The sequence below is a fragment of the Armigeres subalbatus genome, chromosome 2, assembly GCF_024139115.2.
Source record: "Armigeres subalbatus isolate Guangzhou_Male chromosome 2, GZ_Asu_2, whole genome shotgun sequence".
Taxonomy (NCBI): Eukaryota; Metazoa; Arthropoda; class Insecta; order Diptera; family Culicidae; genus Armigeres; species Armigeres subalbatus.
In genome coordinates this window covers 123,411,357-123,427,706 of record NC_085140.1, presented here as the reverse complement: position 1 = coordinate 123,427,706, position 16,350 = coordinate 123,411,357, and the positions used below count along the sequence as shown (strand labels likewise).

The window sequence follows — 16,350 nt, the reverse complement described above, 5'->3', positions numbered from 1 at the left end:
TAGCATGCACTTACCGTACTGGGAGGGGATTTGGAACTTTCCCCCCTGCGAAATGTTTCCATGTAACTTGGACATGCGTTGCATTTCCATGTAACATAGTCAAAGGATCGCGGCTAAACGCTAAAGTCGCCCTTCTTGGTAATCTGAAATGAAACCTTAATCACCCGAGGTTACTCAAAATTTCATTCCGAAAGCCAGAAAACTAGGCAACAGATACTACAATTGGCGGAATCCTTTGCTTTTCGCATGAATCGATTTACGTGGACTAGAAGTAGATTCGATTTGCTGATTTTTACCACGGATCAATTCGAACTGATTGCTCAGTAGGCCAGCAGCACGGTCTTGAAACTTTGTTTTTTTTTATGGAAGTGGAAAACTCAGAGATTCCCTATTCCTCTTGTTTTTGTTAATGCTCATTGCTGACCTTCTAAGAGGTTTTTTTTCCAGAACGGTGTCCTTGCAGGATTACCACCGCGTGCTTGTCGAAATTCTACTTTCAAAAACGGGCCCAAGCAAAGATCGTAACTTGATCAATAGGTATTAAATGTGCTGTACGGCTGTAGAAATTATAATATCTTTGGGTAGTATTGAAAACTTCCTTTAGCAAAGAGAAAAGTGAACCGCACAGCATAAGAGTACAATGCGATCTAACCCTGAGACTAATTTGTTTCGCTGTTTTTAAGAGCATTGTTGAAATTATCTTCATATTAACTCATATATTTTGGCTAAAACGGGTTTATACTTGCATTGCCCGACGTTTCGGCCCGTTTATTGGGGCTTTTTCAAAAGACCCAATAAACGGGCCGAAACGTTGGGCAATTCAAATATAAACCCGTTTGAATATATCAGACTGAAAAAGCCAAAATATATGAATAAACACCTCAGTCGGACTGTAATCAACTTCGTATTAACTATAGTCGTTTTGCCTCGTCCTACGGGTATTTGAAAAAAAAACCTAGCATCACTTCCTAACCAACTTCCCAATCGCTCTCACCACCCACGCTCGCGTTATCCTTCAGAGCAAAGCAGCAGACATTTTCTTTCCTAGGGTGGAGTTTTTCCATTGAATCACGTAGCGCGAAAAAGTCCCAAATTTTGGGGCGTGCTATCGTTATTCTCACTTCACATTTGAACGATATTGTACCTCTATGTATTACAACGGAGTCTCTCAGCTTCACGCGAATATGTAATTTGAAGGGGAGGGGTGCCCAGCGAATGAGCGTGGATACAACGGGGGGCAGAGTTGACGTGGAACAGCAACAGTGCGCTTCGGCACGAGCATGAAGACCAAAACCGTACGATATTTTTTTATGTTCAACTTCTGCTACTGGATGGGTGAAAATGTGGAAAATCGGAGAAAAACAGGTTGTTTCTATTCATCATTGGTTCAACTTGGTGGTGTTGGTGGAGAATATGTACATTTTCGCTTCCCATGTTGAGCGCTGCTTCTTCGGTAGGGTTGATTCAAGGCGACCAAGCAGCAACCGACCGACCGACCTGTGGTGATGTGGTTGTAAATGTGGATGCTGAAACAGACAAGCACAGATTTTTCTAACCATAATGCAATAACAATTAGAAGAGGATTTGCTGGCACCGGCTGGCTGTCGTCGTCGGTCGTCCCGTTTTTCTTCGCCAACAGGACCAGATTCGGTTCGGTACAGTGTTGTGTCAAACGAAGAATGCGAAAAACCGTATTATGGACATAAATATTAGGATAATGTGGTTTCCGGCACTAGTTGTGCGGAATCTGGCGCTCTGGTGAGCGTACAGATTGCGTATGGTTGGGAACATCACTTTTTTGGCAGCGGAAGGAATTCAATTATCTCTGAATATGGTGGAAGAAAGTTGAATACTTCGAAGCTCAAGATAATAATGCGATATGTAAGGTAATAGTAAGGGTCTCCAGTTAGTTCTGCAAGTAAACCCGTTGGATTGCCAATCCAATTATGGAAGGTTTCGAATCACGATCCAGTGAAAGAGGATTATGATTATAATTTTAACATAATCACTTGGATCAAATTTGTGTCTAAACCAAATGACAAGCGTTGAAATGTTTTTTAGCTGGCAAGATTATAAGACTTATTGTAGCTGTCTTAAAAGGTTCTCAAAGGTTTGAAATAAACGATGTAGTTGTCGTATAGGAGAACTGTGATAAGATGCGGCATTTTGGGAGTGCTTGTATGTCGGATGGGTCCAGCCAGATCGTATACCAGGACCGAAGATTTCTGTCCTGTGGAATGCATGTGATAATGCCGAGCGCATAGCCCGTCGCTTAGTTGAGTAAGTCCCACAATGTCCTAACTAAAAAAATGTTTTGATGATGAGAGGATACACATCAAGCCATCATGGCATTGTCAAAAAAAATCTTAAACGTCCATTAACGCCATTGTTAAGGGTTTGGACAACTACTTCCTGCGTGACGCCATCTTATTCGAGGACGATAAACAATCGCGTTGGAATCCAAACAAATTCTAGATCTTATTTAGAGCGAGGGCAAATCATTCTTCTAAACATCTTATGTAAACTTAAGTAGCAAATGGGAGAACAGGAAAACGCATATCAACTTCCGGGTAAAGGTGACTGTTTCGCTGATTTCCATGGCGAGAGGAAATAGCTATGCGAAAAACACTGATTGCAGATCATTTTTAGCCTCCTGTATATGCTAAAAAAAACTTACGTTATCTGTGCTCTGGGGTCAAATTGACCCCAAATTGAAATTCTATATTGTTTGGGCTGTTTCGAAAGATAATTTAATCATCTTTTTAGGTCTTAACCAAAGATTGACTATAGCTGGGCGAGGAGAAGTTTTCGTCAGGACATATCGTGGCGCTAATATCGACTCTGTTCACTATCGGGTGATGGTTGACCTGCGCTCAAAACTATCCGTCATCCACAATGTTCGGTACAGACAGCCGCTTCGGTATGACCCTGAGCAGCGGTTCTCAACATTTTTCTTGAGTGGTACCCCTTTAAGCATTCACGTTCATTGAGGTACCCCCTATTTTTTTTTCGCTGTAAATGAAAATAAGCATAACTCATGAGATATATAAAAAACTGACCTGAAAAGTTACAGGATATAGGTAAAGGTGGAAGGTGGAAGCAGCACTACGAGAAACATCTGAATGGCGCTGAGAGTACAGGCAGTGAAAGTCAATGCAGCGGAGGAGATGACTACGTCAGTTCAGCGGACGATGGAAGCCAACCAGCCCCCACCTTGAGGGAAGTTAAGGATGCCATTCAACAGCTAAAGACCAATAAAGCAGCTGGTAAGGATGGTATCGGAGCTGAGCTCATCAAGATGGCCTCGGAAAAGCTGGCCACTTGCCTGCACAAACTGATAGTTATAATCTGGGAAACCGAACAGCTACCGGAGGAGTGGAAGGAAGGGGTTATATGCCCCATCTACAAGAAAGGCGACAAACTGGAGTGTGAGAACTTTCGAGCGATCACCATCCTTAATGCCGCCTACAAAGTGATATCCCAGATCATCTTCCGTCGTCTGTCACCATTAGTGAACGAGTTCGTGAGAAGTTATCAAGCCGGCTTCGTTGACGGCCGCTCGACAACGGACCAAATCTTTACTGTACGGCAAATCCTTCAAAAATGCCGTGAATACTAGGTCCCAACGCACCATCTGCTCGTTGATTTCAAAGCGGCATACGACAGTATAGACCGCGTAGAGCTATGGAAAATTATGGACGGGAAGCTTACCAGACTGATCGAAGCAACGGTGGATGGTGTGCAAAACTGTGTGACGATTTCTGGCGAACACTCCAGCTCGCTCGAATATCGCACCAGCGACTAAAGACAAGGTGATGGACTTTCGTGCCTGTTTTTCAACATTGCGCTAGAAGGTGTCATTCGGAGAGCCGGGTGTAACAGCCGGGGTACGATTTTCAACAGATCCAGTCAATTTATTTGCTTCGCGGATGACATGGACATTGTCGGCCGAACATTTGCAAAGGTGGCAGAACTGTACACTCGCCTGAAACGTGAAGCATCAAAAGTTGGACTGGTGGTGAATGCGTCAAAGACAAAGTACATGCTTGTGGGCGGAACCGAGCGCGACAGGGCCCGCCTGGGAAGCAGTGTTACGATAGACGGGGATACCTTCGAGGTGGTCGAGGAATTCGTCTACCACGGATCCTTGCTAACGGCTGACAACAACGTTAGTCGTGAAATACGAAGGCGCATCATCTGTGGAAGTCGGGCCTACTATGGGCTCCAGAAGAAACTGCGGTCGAAAAAGATTCGCCACCGCACCAAATGTGTCATGTACAAGACGCTTATAAGACCGGTTGTCCTCTACGGACATGAAATATAGACAATGCTCGAGGAGGACTTGCAAGCACTCGGAGTATTCGAGAGACGGGTGCTTAGGATTATCTTTGGCGGTGTGCAAGAAGACGGTGTGTGGCGGCGAAGAATGAACCATGAGCTCGCCCAACTCTACGGCGAACCCAGTATCCAGAAGGTAGCTAAAGCCGGAAGGGTACGATGGGCAGGGCATGTTGCAAGAATGCCGGACAGAAACCCTGCAAGAATGGTGTTCGCTTCCGAACCGGCAGGTACGAGACGACGTGGAGCGCAGCAAGCGAGATGGGCAGAACTACTTGGCGAGCGTGGAGCGTAATCGAGGATGAAGGGATATGGCCTCAAACCGTGTATTGTGGCGTCAAATTGTTGATTCAGTGTTATTTGTTTAGATGTAAACTAAATAAATGAAATGAGGTAATCCAAAAATTTGTTTGCAGGGTTTGATTCCGAAGGAATATGAGAAAATCTCTCTCCTATCATGTCTGTATACAATACACTCTCGATAGGTAGCATACCGCGAGAGACGTTTTCGGTAGCTGTTACGATAATGAACTGATTCGGGGAGCTACAACCTATGATAAATTTCTTTTAATAAGCCCCAATTGATGGGAACACCAGTTCTGATGATGCATTTCAACTTGTTTTACACAGTTGTGCGCAAAAAAATATGGCCCCAACAATAAATGAGCGAGAACAAAGCGTCAAACCCTATCGGTGGGGGCTGCCTATCTGGATCAGTTTTTTTTTTCAACTTGTATACAAGTGCGATAGTTTTGTTTTCATGGCTTGTTATGATTCGAAGAGGTTTTGTCTCTCTTTAATCGTTGTTCGTTATCTATTGAGAGAGAATTCTGCAAACCCTGGTTGTTTGACATTTTTCTGAATGCAAATTAATTTTATACATCATGCTTCATTGCTTCCTATAATGCAGCAGTTTGAGCAACATTGACTCCACCGCTCGTTTAGTCAAGCATCGACTATGTTCTACAAACCGAACACTCCATTTATTCGACCAACACACGACCATCACACACAAACGACCGACGCGCCAACTTGAAAACAAACCATCAACACATATAATGGGTTTTGTGCGACTTCACTACAAACGGCGATGTTTGACTCCGCGCCCGACAGATTGAACGAAAATAAAACCAGTCCAGTGGAGACTTCCAGGCCACTGGAAAGAACACTTCTGAGCATGTTGAAAGGAGACTTCGGGGCCTTTCGAAGGAAAGAGCGAAGGTACCCTCAGGGGTACATGTACCCCAGTTTGAGAACCGCTGACCTAGAGTGACTGAAGCAGAGGGGCGACAACGGATTTTTTTCATATGGAGTTTGGCAAGTATGACAGTACCCTCTTATTTGGCGCATAAATGTATAAATGCTCATATACTATCATAAATTGTGGTGGTATTTGTAAAAATTTGTATTGTTTACAATTTTTACAAGAGAGAGTGGTGTCGAAAGCACATATTAAATTAAAAACCGCAACGAACAAAAATTCACCAAATTCGTAAATATGTAGTGTTTTCACTTTATTCCTTACGCGAAGTATGCAGATAAATAATAATGTTGGTAGAAAAAACTCTGTGCTGAGCAGAAACAGTTGTTTCTTGCAATATCCAAACTTTGTGCGTTTCAGAACATTCTCACTCACTGCAGTGTTTAGTTTTCATTGACTACGGCTTGGTGTTATGCAACGTACACACCAGTCAAGCAGTTCGACGAACATTGACTCCACCCCACAGTGGCTAAAATCGAGTTTTTAGCGCGTTTATTTAATAGTATCTTTATAATGTGATTTAGCGTGATGGCGTCTTCGAGACATTTAATCAGTAAGTTGACGCGCTTCTTTGGAGGTATTCATCCTTATGAACAATCCCCCTAAGAGTGAGATGAAAAATTTATTTTTTGCACTTCACAACATATAAAGTTTGATTCTTCATAAAAGTTGTAGCAAAAGTTCTCCTGAAAAACTTTGTCGAAAACACCGAGTTCGTAATTTCTTTACTTTTGGAGATTTATTGATTTTTATGCCAACAAGTTTTGAGCATGTTCGATGTATAAGCAACCAAGCACATGGAGACGCATGGTGCATTAGTTCATCAACTCCTTGAAGGGTGATTGATTTCTACCTTGCATAGTAGGAAATGGTTTTTGATGAAACATTCCTTACATTCGCTTACAACTCTACAGTTCAGGTAATAATTTAAAGTTCATTACTTGTACTTTGTTATGCATATGAGATTGACTGCCACAATTTGCCCCTTGTCAAGTTGCAGTTATATTAAATATGACTAAAAAATCCAATAAAACTGTTATAGCTTTTTTATTTTTAAAGTTTTCAAGTCACAATAATCACCAAACGGCGTATTTTAATATTATCTAAAACTTTCTAGAACATGCACAAAATGTATAAATTAAAGTGAAAAAGATATGATGGAAAAACACATTTTAAGGGCTTGTCCGCATAAAACGTAAAAGTCTCCAAAAGTAACGGAATTACGAACTTGGTGTCTTCGGCAAAGTTTTTCAGTAGAACTTTTGCTACAACTTTTATGAAGAATCAAACCTTATATGTTGTGAAGTGGAAAAAATAAATTTTTCATCTCACTTTTAGGGGGATTGATCAGTAAACTGAATGCCTCTAAAGAATCGCATAATCTTACTGATAAAATGTCTCGAAGACACCATTACGCTCAATTGCATAATAAGGATACTATTAATTAAACGCGCTCAAAACATGATTTTAGCCACTGTGCACCCCCAAGAAACCGCTTCGGTTGCTGCTTTGTTGGAACGTGTGTGAAGTTGTTCGAACAACCATTTGACAGTTGGCGGCTCGGTTGGAAAAAATTAAAACGGATTGATTTTGGTTTGAGTTGCCGGGGGTTGAGTCAAGGTTTGCCGATGTGGTAACCGAGGGATGCAAGCGTAATAAAAGACACGTCCTTCTTGTGTTTGTTTCCAGCAACTAATGATCACTTTATTCCTCTTTTAAAACAATAACATTGGGTACATTGATAGAGCGGTAACATCTAGTAATCAAGGGTTTAATATAATAAGGTATGGCAAATTATGACAACTCTTCCCCTCGTATAAAGAATTCTTACTTGAACAGTTTTCTTACAAACAATAATGGTTAGTAGGTTAGTCACAAAACTCATAGGTCCAGTCTACGCGGAGGCCTTTTTTCGCGGTATGATCTACGAATAGTAGCATTGCCTGTCTCTGATGCCCTAGTTTTTGCGCTCCGCTTATTATCTGGGTTCAAACCTGAACCACCAGTTTCAACTGCAATGCTGACAGGTGTACGTGTACGATCGTTTTGGTTAGATGGTATGTCAAGGTCATTTGAATCATCAATTGTCGAGTCAGTCTCGTCAAGTTCAATTTTTGGCTGGACTGTAGGGCGAACCGCTGTGGAGGGTACTATTACACTACGTTCAAGCACTGACGCACTCTCCAGTGCTTCTTGTCGAGATAAAGGTCCTGCCCTCAACTGATCAATGTGGCGCTTCCACATCCGGCCATCATCAAGTTCAATCATGTAGTGAAGCTTACCAATCCGAGCTGCTACCACGCCAAATTTCCACTTTTCTGCATTGGAAAGGAAATCACGAGCAGCTACCCTTTCATTCACAGAGAATGAACGCACCATTGTGTCTTCCCCGCGAGAATAGTTCCTGTTACACACGTTTGGAATCATCAAATCAACTCTAGATTTTATCTGTCGGCCGAATACCAACATCGATGGACTTTGTCCGGTAGCAGGATGTACCGTTCTTCTGTACGCCATAAGAATCTTCTGTAACTCCGCATGTACCTCCGTTCGCGAACAGTTCAACGATTTCAGCTTGTTCTTGAATGTTTGTACGTACCGTTCCGCCTGGCCGTTGGTGGCGGGGTGGTACGGTGCTCCCATCTTATGGGTAATTCCATTATTTCTGAGAAATTTTTGAAATTGATCAGAGGTGAACTGTGTTCCTCGGTCAGTAACCAATACGGACGGCAAACCAAAATTTGCAAAAAATTCACGCATGGTTCTGATGGTTGTCTCCGCAGTTATGTCCGGCACCACCTTTATTTCTGGCCATTTGCTGTGAGCATCGACAAGTATCAGGAAAAACAATCCAAGGAATGGCCCGGCAAAATCCGCATGAATCCTTTGGAACGGCTCACTAGGGCGTTCCCAACAGTGTACTGCTACTTTCGGTGGATCCGTTCTGAAACGCGCACAGTTAACACAATCCTTTGCCAAATCTTCTATTGCCTTATCGATATTCTCCCACCAGCAGTATGATCGAGCGAGGGATTTCATCCGCGAAACACCAAAGTGTCCCGAATGCAGTTCAGCAAGGACCCGATCGCGTAACGGTGGTGGAATATACACACGGATTCCCCTCATCAAGCAAGAGCCTTGCATCGTAAACTGGTTTTGGTCAACTCCGAACCTAAACGACCCTTCAACAGGCCGCCCTGACCTCAGACCTTGGATCAACTGTTTCACGTTTTTGTCCTTAGCAGTATACTCCTCCAATTCCTCAACCGTTATTGGTAACGTTTCAATTTGGTTAACTTGTATGACGTCTACTTCTTCTATCTGTTCTCGACTGCTGGAGTTACGGACTGGCAAACGAGACATGCCATCAGCGTTGCCATGGTCCTTGGAAGCACGGTACCGTATATCAAAATCAAAAGTCTCCAAGAACACAGCATAATGTTGCATGCGCAAGGCCGACATTGTCGGAAGACCTTTGTCCGGAGACAAAATTTGAACAACTGGTTTGTTATCTGTTACTAGAATGAATTTCCGGCCGAAGAGGTACTGATAAAATTTCTTCACTCCAAAAATTATAGCATATGCCTCCTTATCTACCTGAGTATAATTCTGTTGAGTGACGCTCAAAGTCTGTGAAGCGTACTGGATCGGCCGTTCCACGCCATCTGGAAAGATGTGACTCAGTACCGCACCAACACCATAAGGTGAAGCATCTGTTGCTAAAACCAGCGGAAGACTCGAATCGTAATGTACCAGTACGCGATCGGATTGCATTTCTGCTTTCACCCATAGAAATGCCTGTTCACAAGCTTTTGTCCAAACGAATGGCATGTTCTCCTTCAGCAAGCTATTGATCGGATAAAGCTTTGTGCTTAGGTTCTTTATAAACCTACCATAGTAGTTTATAAGTCCCATGAAAGCTCGTACTTGCTCTCGATTCTTTGGACGGGGCATCTCTTGAATAGCCTCGACTTTCTGTGGCATCTTGCTGATTCCCCGGCGATCGATAATGTAGCCGCAATATTCAATGCTCTCAGCAAAGAATTCGCATTTCTGCACATTCACACGAATATTGTTCTCGTGGAACCTCCTAAGAACTTCACGCAACCTTGCAAGATGCGTTTCATCATCAGGTCCAGTGATTTCTACGTCGTCCAGGAACACTGTTACTCCGGGAATACCTTGTAAGATTTGCGATATTTCCCTTTGAAAAATCGCCGGCGCCGACGCAACTCCGTACATCAACCTTGTCGGCTGGTATAATCCTAGGTGCGTATTAAGAGTCAACATCGATTGATCCTCCGGACGGACTTCCATCTGCAGATATGCCTGTGCAAGATCTAATTTGGTAAACTTTTCTCCACCCGCCATATTGGAGAACATTTCGTTTACTGTTGGTAAAGGGTGTTCGTCTACTATTAAACACTTATTCACTGTAAGTTTGTAGTCACCACATAGCCGAACTTTGTTGGAGGATTTCATCACCGGAACGACAGGCGTTGCCCACTCACTACGGTTAACCTTTACCAAAACACCTGACTCAACCAAACTGTTGATTTCCTGCTCTACAATGTCTCGAATAGAAAAGGGGAGAGTACGCGCTTTTAGGAAAATCGGTTTCGAATCTGGTTTAAGGTGTAAAGAAGCTTTAATTTTACCCATTTTACCGATTGATTCATCAAACACTGAAGCGAACTCTTCCAACAAACCTTTCACCGCACTGGGCATAGAAGTACGTAACGTGATTTTATTCACATCCCCTACGGAATCACCCATAATATTGTTCCAGTCAATACGTAGCGCACGCATCCATTCACGTCCCAACAAAGGATGTCGTTTAGCATCTACAACAAACAGTCGCATTTGATTCGATTGACCTTTAACCACAACCTCCGTTTCAATTACACCGAAAACACCGATCTTATTACCACAATAACTACGTAGTTGAATGTCAGTTTGCTTTAACGGTAAGTCCTTCAAGTACTTGATTCTGTCAGCATTACTTATTAGAGACACTGGCGATCCACTGTCTACCTCAAATTTCATCAGTGAACCTCCTACTCTTACACTCAAAAAGATTTTAGACAAATCATCATAATCATTTTCTAGCTTACAAATTTCAACAATTTGAATTGCGTCATCATTTGAATACTCGGACTCCGAGTCAATGGTATCCTCAACAAGATTCATGAAATGCTTCTTAGGTCTACTCTTTGTTGCGTAACCGTCACCAGAAAATTGCTTGCGTTCGGCGCTGGCGCTGAGACACACTCGCTTTAAATGACCTTTCTTGTGGCAAAGGCCACAGATCTTGTTAATGTGCTCGCACTTATTCGCATAGTGTGCCTCACTACCGCATCGGAAACATACATTTCTTTTAGTAGGGTTAGTTACCTTATTATTAGCGGATGCCATCGATCCCCGTCTCGATTGAGACCTCTTCCTGTCCGTCAAGTTCACGTCGTGCATCTGCCTGTTCAGTGCTTCCGCCCCCTCGCCTGACGCTTCCATAGAGAGTGCAATTTGCTTCGCTTTGTCGAACGTTAATTTCTTCTCCTCTATTAAGCGTGTCCGAGTACGATCACTCCTCAAACCGAACACCAGTTGGTTTCTTAATCCTTTGGACAGATAGTCACCAAAGTTGCAGTATCTCGCCTCCCGTTGCAGGGCCGTAATGTATTCGGTTATGGACTCACCTTCCCGCTGCATACGTTGCCGGAACTTCCAAAGTTCCACCATTTCCAATGGAGCCGGATCGAAATATTCTTCCAGTGTCTTCACGATATCCGCATACGTTTTGTTCTCAGGTTCGGCTGGTGACAAGTTATCACAGAGTACGTTGTATGTTTCCGCTCCCATGTAGTGGAGCAACATGTTTTTCTTCTTGTTATCGGGTATTCCAAAGATCTCACAAGCGCCTTCCAGTCTTTTAACCCAGCGCGACCACTTTGTTTTGCTTCTGTCAAAAGGTTCGAATGCAAAAGTGGGCGGGCATGCTGGTATTTGGGTTGCTACACCGGAGGTTTCTCCTTGGTTCGGCATTGTTGATAATAGAAGAATGGTTGAAAATCCGAAGAAAATATGCACACACAACCTTATGCAGCACCGCCGTCGACGTCCCGACCAGAAATGCAGTGTAGATGTGTGCGTTTCGCGCAGTCTTCCAGCTTTGCCCCTTAGCAGAACGCTACACTTTACGAATGTGCCGAACAATGCGCGAAATTCGCAATCCGCTCGTCGCCAACTGTGGTAACCGAGGGATGCAAGCGTAATAAAAGACACGTCCTTCTTGTGTTTGTTTCCAGCAACTAATGATCACTTTATTCCTCTTTTAAAACAATAACATTGGGTACATTGATAGAGCGGTAACATCTAGTAATCAAGGGTTTAATATAATAAGGTATGGCAAATTATGACAGCCGAACATGTGTGAGCATTTGTATCGAAGTTGCACAAACCCCCATATATTTTTTGATGGTTGGTGCTCAAGTTAGCGCTTTGGTCGTTCGTGTGTGATATTGTTGGTCGAATAAATTGATTGTTCGTGCCTCTGTTGGAAAAACTTGATGGATGTTGGAACAAACGAGAGGTGGAGTCAACTGCTTGACCGTGTGTACGTTCCATTAGTGCCGTCGGAATTCGCTCGATTGGTGGCAACAAAAATTTGACAGCTTAGCACCCGCCTGGACTGAAGCAACCTGATGTTGTCAATACATACACGCAGCATCTCGAAACAGTGTTATTAGAAGAGGCCCTCTTCCAATAACACTGTTTCGAGATGATGCGTGTATGTATTGACAACATCAGATGAGCTCGATGGGGCCCCTTTTGAGGACTGCTGGAGTTCAGTTGAAGCAATTATCAACGGCAAAGTAGCGCGAAAGATTAGTTTGACGAAGAGAGTAGACAGCAGATGTGCAGGGATAGGGATGGGAACACCCTGACTGACGAACGTGTGATGATGGTGGAAGCAATTCGAAGTACACTTAAATAGTGCTTATAGTACATGCAGTAAAGGTTAAGGCAGCGGAGGAAACGACTACGTCAGTTCAGCGAACGATGGAAACCAACCAGCTCCCACTTCAAGAGAAGTCAAGGATGTCATTCAACAGGTCAAGAACAATAAAGCAGCTGGTAAAGATGGTGCCGGAGTTGAACTCATATGCCCCATCTATTAAGGAGTGTGAGAACATTTGAGCGATTACTATGCTAAAGGCCGCCTATAAAGTAATGTCCCAGATCGTCTTTCACCGTCTGTTACCAACAGTGAATGAGTTCATGGAAAGTTATCAATCCAACCTCATAGACGGTCGCTTGACGACGCACTATGGAATAACTAGAACTAGTAAATGGCTAGCCAAAACCCCATATTCGATTCAGGCCGCTTGGCCAAATACCGTTCGGCTGAATGCCATTTGGCCGAAAGTTGTTTGGCCGAATATACCATTCGGCCGAACAGACCATTAGACCGAAAGTCATTTGGCCGAAAGGGTCATATAGCCGAATAGGTCATTTGGCCGAATATGAAGTTTGGCCGAAATAGACATAATCGTCTCACTACTCACTTCGCGCTTCTCGCTTTTTACAGTGAGAATAAGGATTGAAAAGTGATACGTCTCACGGTGTAAAAAAATGGATTATTATCGAAGTTTCATATACCTCTGATTTTTTTTTCACAGAAAGTTAGGCAAGGTCATTAGAAATGAGGTACGGGGTGTTTTAAATTATTTCATCGACGATTTTTTGAAAAAAATTATTTTTATTGTTTTCTTCTCCTTTGATGATGGGTTTTGCTTGTAATTCATGCGTATGAGCCACATACATTTTTTTGGCCTCTCACCGAGTATTGTACGCAGCCTCTTCCGCTAGAAAAATCTGAAAGTATCCTAGGCTGCTTTTAACGTTTCATGTCCGTAATTGTCCACCCGAAGAATTGAGATATTATAAAAAGCGAATTTCGTTTCCATCTTAGTTTTTTTTCTTCACCTGTATTGTACGAGGCCTAACTTAGACCTTAAACTGGTTATGTACGCCAGAGGTAACCCTATTTAAAGCAGACAATCTTCATAGGAAACGTCATTGCCAGTGTTTACAGCATTGTTAGTGTTTGTCAGCATTTCAAAAGTAAATTTTGTTTATACATCTTCACACATATCCCTTTTACTTTCTTAGCACAAACAACACTAAGATTATCTCTGTATCATGTAATTATGTACTTCATCTTGGCAGAGCTTATGCATATGCTCCTAGGTTTTGCAGATGAAATTAAGCGCCTTAGGAAACAATCGCAGAGTAGTGGTAGAGACTTTTGTCTAACTGAAGATTGAGATGGTGAGAAAGCACATATCCATTCACACTACCAGTATGAAGTACATTGTTACGGATAGAAATAGAAATAAGAGGATGTACAGGAGATGATTGGAGGCGTTGAAGAAATAGTTCACATTGGAATGCTTGTGAAATGGGATAATGATCCCTAGTAACATCGTTGTACTTATGTATAATGGTTTCATAGTTTCAAACCTGAATCGCTATCTTCAAAAACATTATTAAATCATAATTATTACTTGGGTGCAAAAACGGTTTTTTACAGCTTACCAGATTACTGCTCATAAAAGTATGAATGACCCACACAAATATGGAATCAATCAAATGTGAGACAGTTGTGCTTGTAGCAACAATATAGCTTCCGTAACATGCAACCGGAAATGGAATTTGCTGTGTATAACTCCATCCAATAGCCTATTTCGGACATGAAGCGTGGTAATTATAAGAAGCAGGCCAGTAAGGTTTTGGGGTTTTCAAGCAAAATGTGCTGCGAACTATATTCGGTTAGGTTATTGTACATGATATGTACCCCACAAATGATGAGACACTGTATCTAGAGGAAAATATGAACTCTTTAAAATATGGCAGGCTGACAAAGGGCTGGTCTCATAGTGCGAATGTCAGAAGAAAGAAATGTGAATACAACATTCAATAGAGAACCATATTTGGGCTGGAAAAAGATGATAATTGCTAAAAAATGAAAATAACGCAAAAAAAATAAAAACATAGTTTAGGAAGGCTTGAATTACAGAAATTGATATTTTACAAATATTTAGATCTATTTCAAGTTATCAATTGACTTTTTGTACGGTATATTAGAGAAGAAAACAATAAAAATCACTTTTTTCAAAATATCGCCGTTGAAATATTTTAAAACACCCCGCACCTCATTTCTAATGACCTTGCCTAACTATATGTGAAAAAAAATTAGAGGTACATGAAACTTTGATAATAATCCATTTTTTTACACCGTGCGTCTTACTACTCACTTCTCATTTCACACTGCTCCCTTTCAAAAGTGAGAGGCGCGAAGTGAGTAGCGAGACGTCTCACTACTTAGTTCGCGTTTCTCTATTCTTACAGTGAGAAGTGAGAATTGAGACGTTTTACTTCTCACTCCTCATTCCTCACTTCTCACTTTGAGAAGTAAGACGTGTTCAGTGAGTCGTCTCACTTCTCACTTTGCACCACTCATTTTTCACAGTGAGAAGTGGGGAATAAGTAGAGATGTCTAACTTTTCACTACATATTCTCCACTTCTCACTGTGGAAAGTGAAGTGCGAAGTAAGAAGTGAGATGTCTCACTGCTCAATTACTTTTCACAGTGAAAAGAGGGAAATGAGAAATCGGAAGTGAGAAGCCTCAATTTTCACTCCTCATTTCTCATTTTCTCACAGACGTCTCAATTTTCACTCTCCGTTTCTCACTTCCCACTATGAGAAGTGAATAGTGCAAAGTAAGAATTGAGACGTCTTACTACTCATTTCTCATTTTTTACAGTGAGCATTAAGAAATCAGAAGTGAATAGTGAGACGTGCTATTTCTCACTTCTCACTTTAAAAAGTGAGAAATGAGTAGTGAGAAGTCTCACTTCTCACTGTAAAAAGTGAGAAGCGCGAAGTGAGTAGTGAGATGTCTGTCCGGTTCCGCCAAATAAGCAAAGTGTCCTGTCCGGCCAAATGCCATGTTCGGCCTATTGTCCTCAAATGGTACATCCGGACCCATCTCTTTCTTCTATGCCTATGGTATCTAGATGCCTTCTTGATGCAGTGGGTCCCAAATTCAATTCAATGACACATCCGACAGTATTTTCTACAATTTCCATAAGGCCGATTTTCAAAGTATGAATGCTTTTCTTCACGATGTAGATTGGACAGAAATTCTCAACGATGTCAATGCCATTCATGTTGCATCTTCGTTGTCCAATATCCTACTTTACGCCATTGAACAGTTTGTGCCAAAAGTAACCCGTCCCGAACCAGCCCAACCTGAATGGTCGAATCCACAACTAATGCGTCTACAACGTTAAAACAAAAGAGCTGCTCTAAGAAGACATAGCAAACACCACACCGATGCAACTAAAATTGCTTACGCTGAAACCAACCAGCAATATTCCAGGCTCAACGAGCATCTGTTCTCCATCCATCAAGCTCAAATTCAAAGCCATCTCAAGTCAGATCCACGTGGGTCCTGGCAATACGTGAAAAATCAACGACACCAGTCTGGTCTGCCGTCCACAATGATCAACGGCCGCTATTTTCAATACCTCACTTTGTACTGGAACGTTTCCGACGTGTTGGAAGAACTCATATGTTTTCCCAGTGCATAAAAAGGGATGTAAACGAAATGTAGTCAACTACCGAGGTGTAGCTGCTTTGAGTCCAATCCTCAAATAATTTGAGATGATCGTACTCATTATGTAT

At 42.3% G+C, this 16,350-nt stretch overlaps 1 protein-coding gene across 1 annotated transcript; it reads right to left on the bottom strand.

Annotated features, from left to right (window-relative positions):
* Window positions 1-7,261: 7,261 nt before the first annotated feature.
* LOC134215053 (uncharacterized protein K02A2.6-like) lies at window positions 7,262-11,871 on the bottom strand. The gene is made up of 2 exons (XM_062694310.1): window positions 11,296-11,871; window positions 7,262-11,217 (listed from the first exon to the last, which is right to left on the bottom strand). The coding sequence occupies exons 1-2, from the start codon at window positions 11,639-11,641 to the stop codon at window positions 7,481-7,483; spliced, it is 4,083 nt and encodes a 1,360-aa protein (XP_062550294.1). The 5' UTR covers window positions 11,642-11,871; the 3' UTR covers window positions 7,262-7,480.
* Between the last annotated feature and the right edge of the window lie 4,479 nt (window positions 11,872-16,350).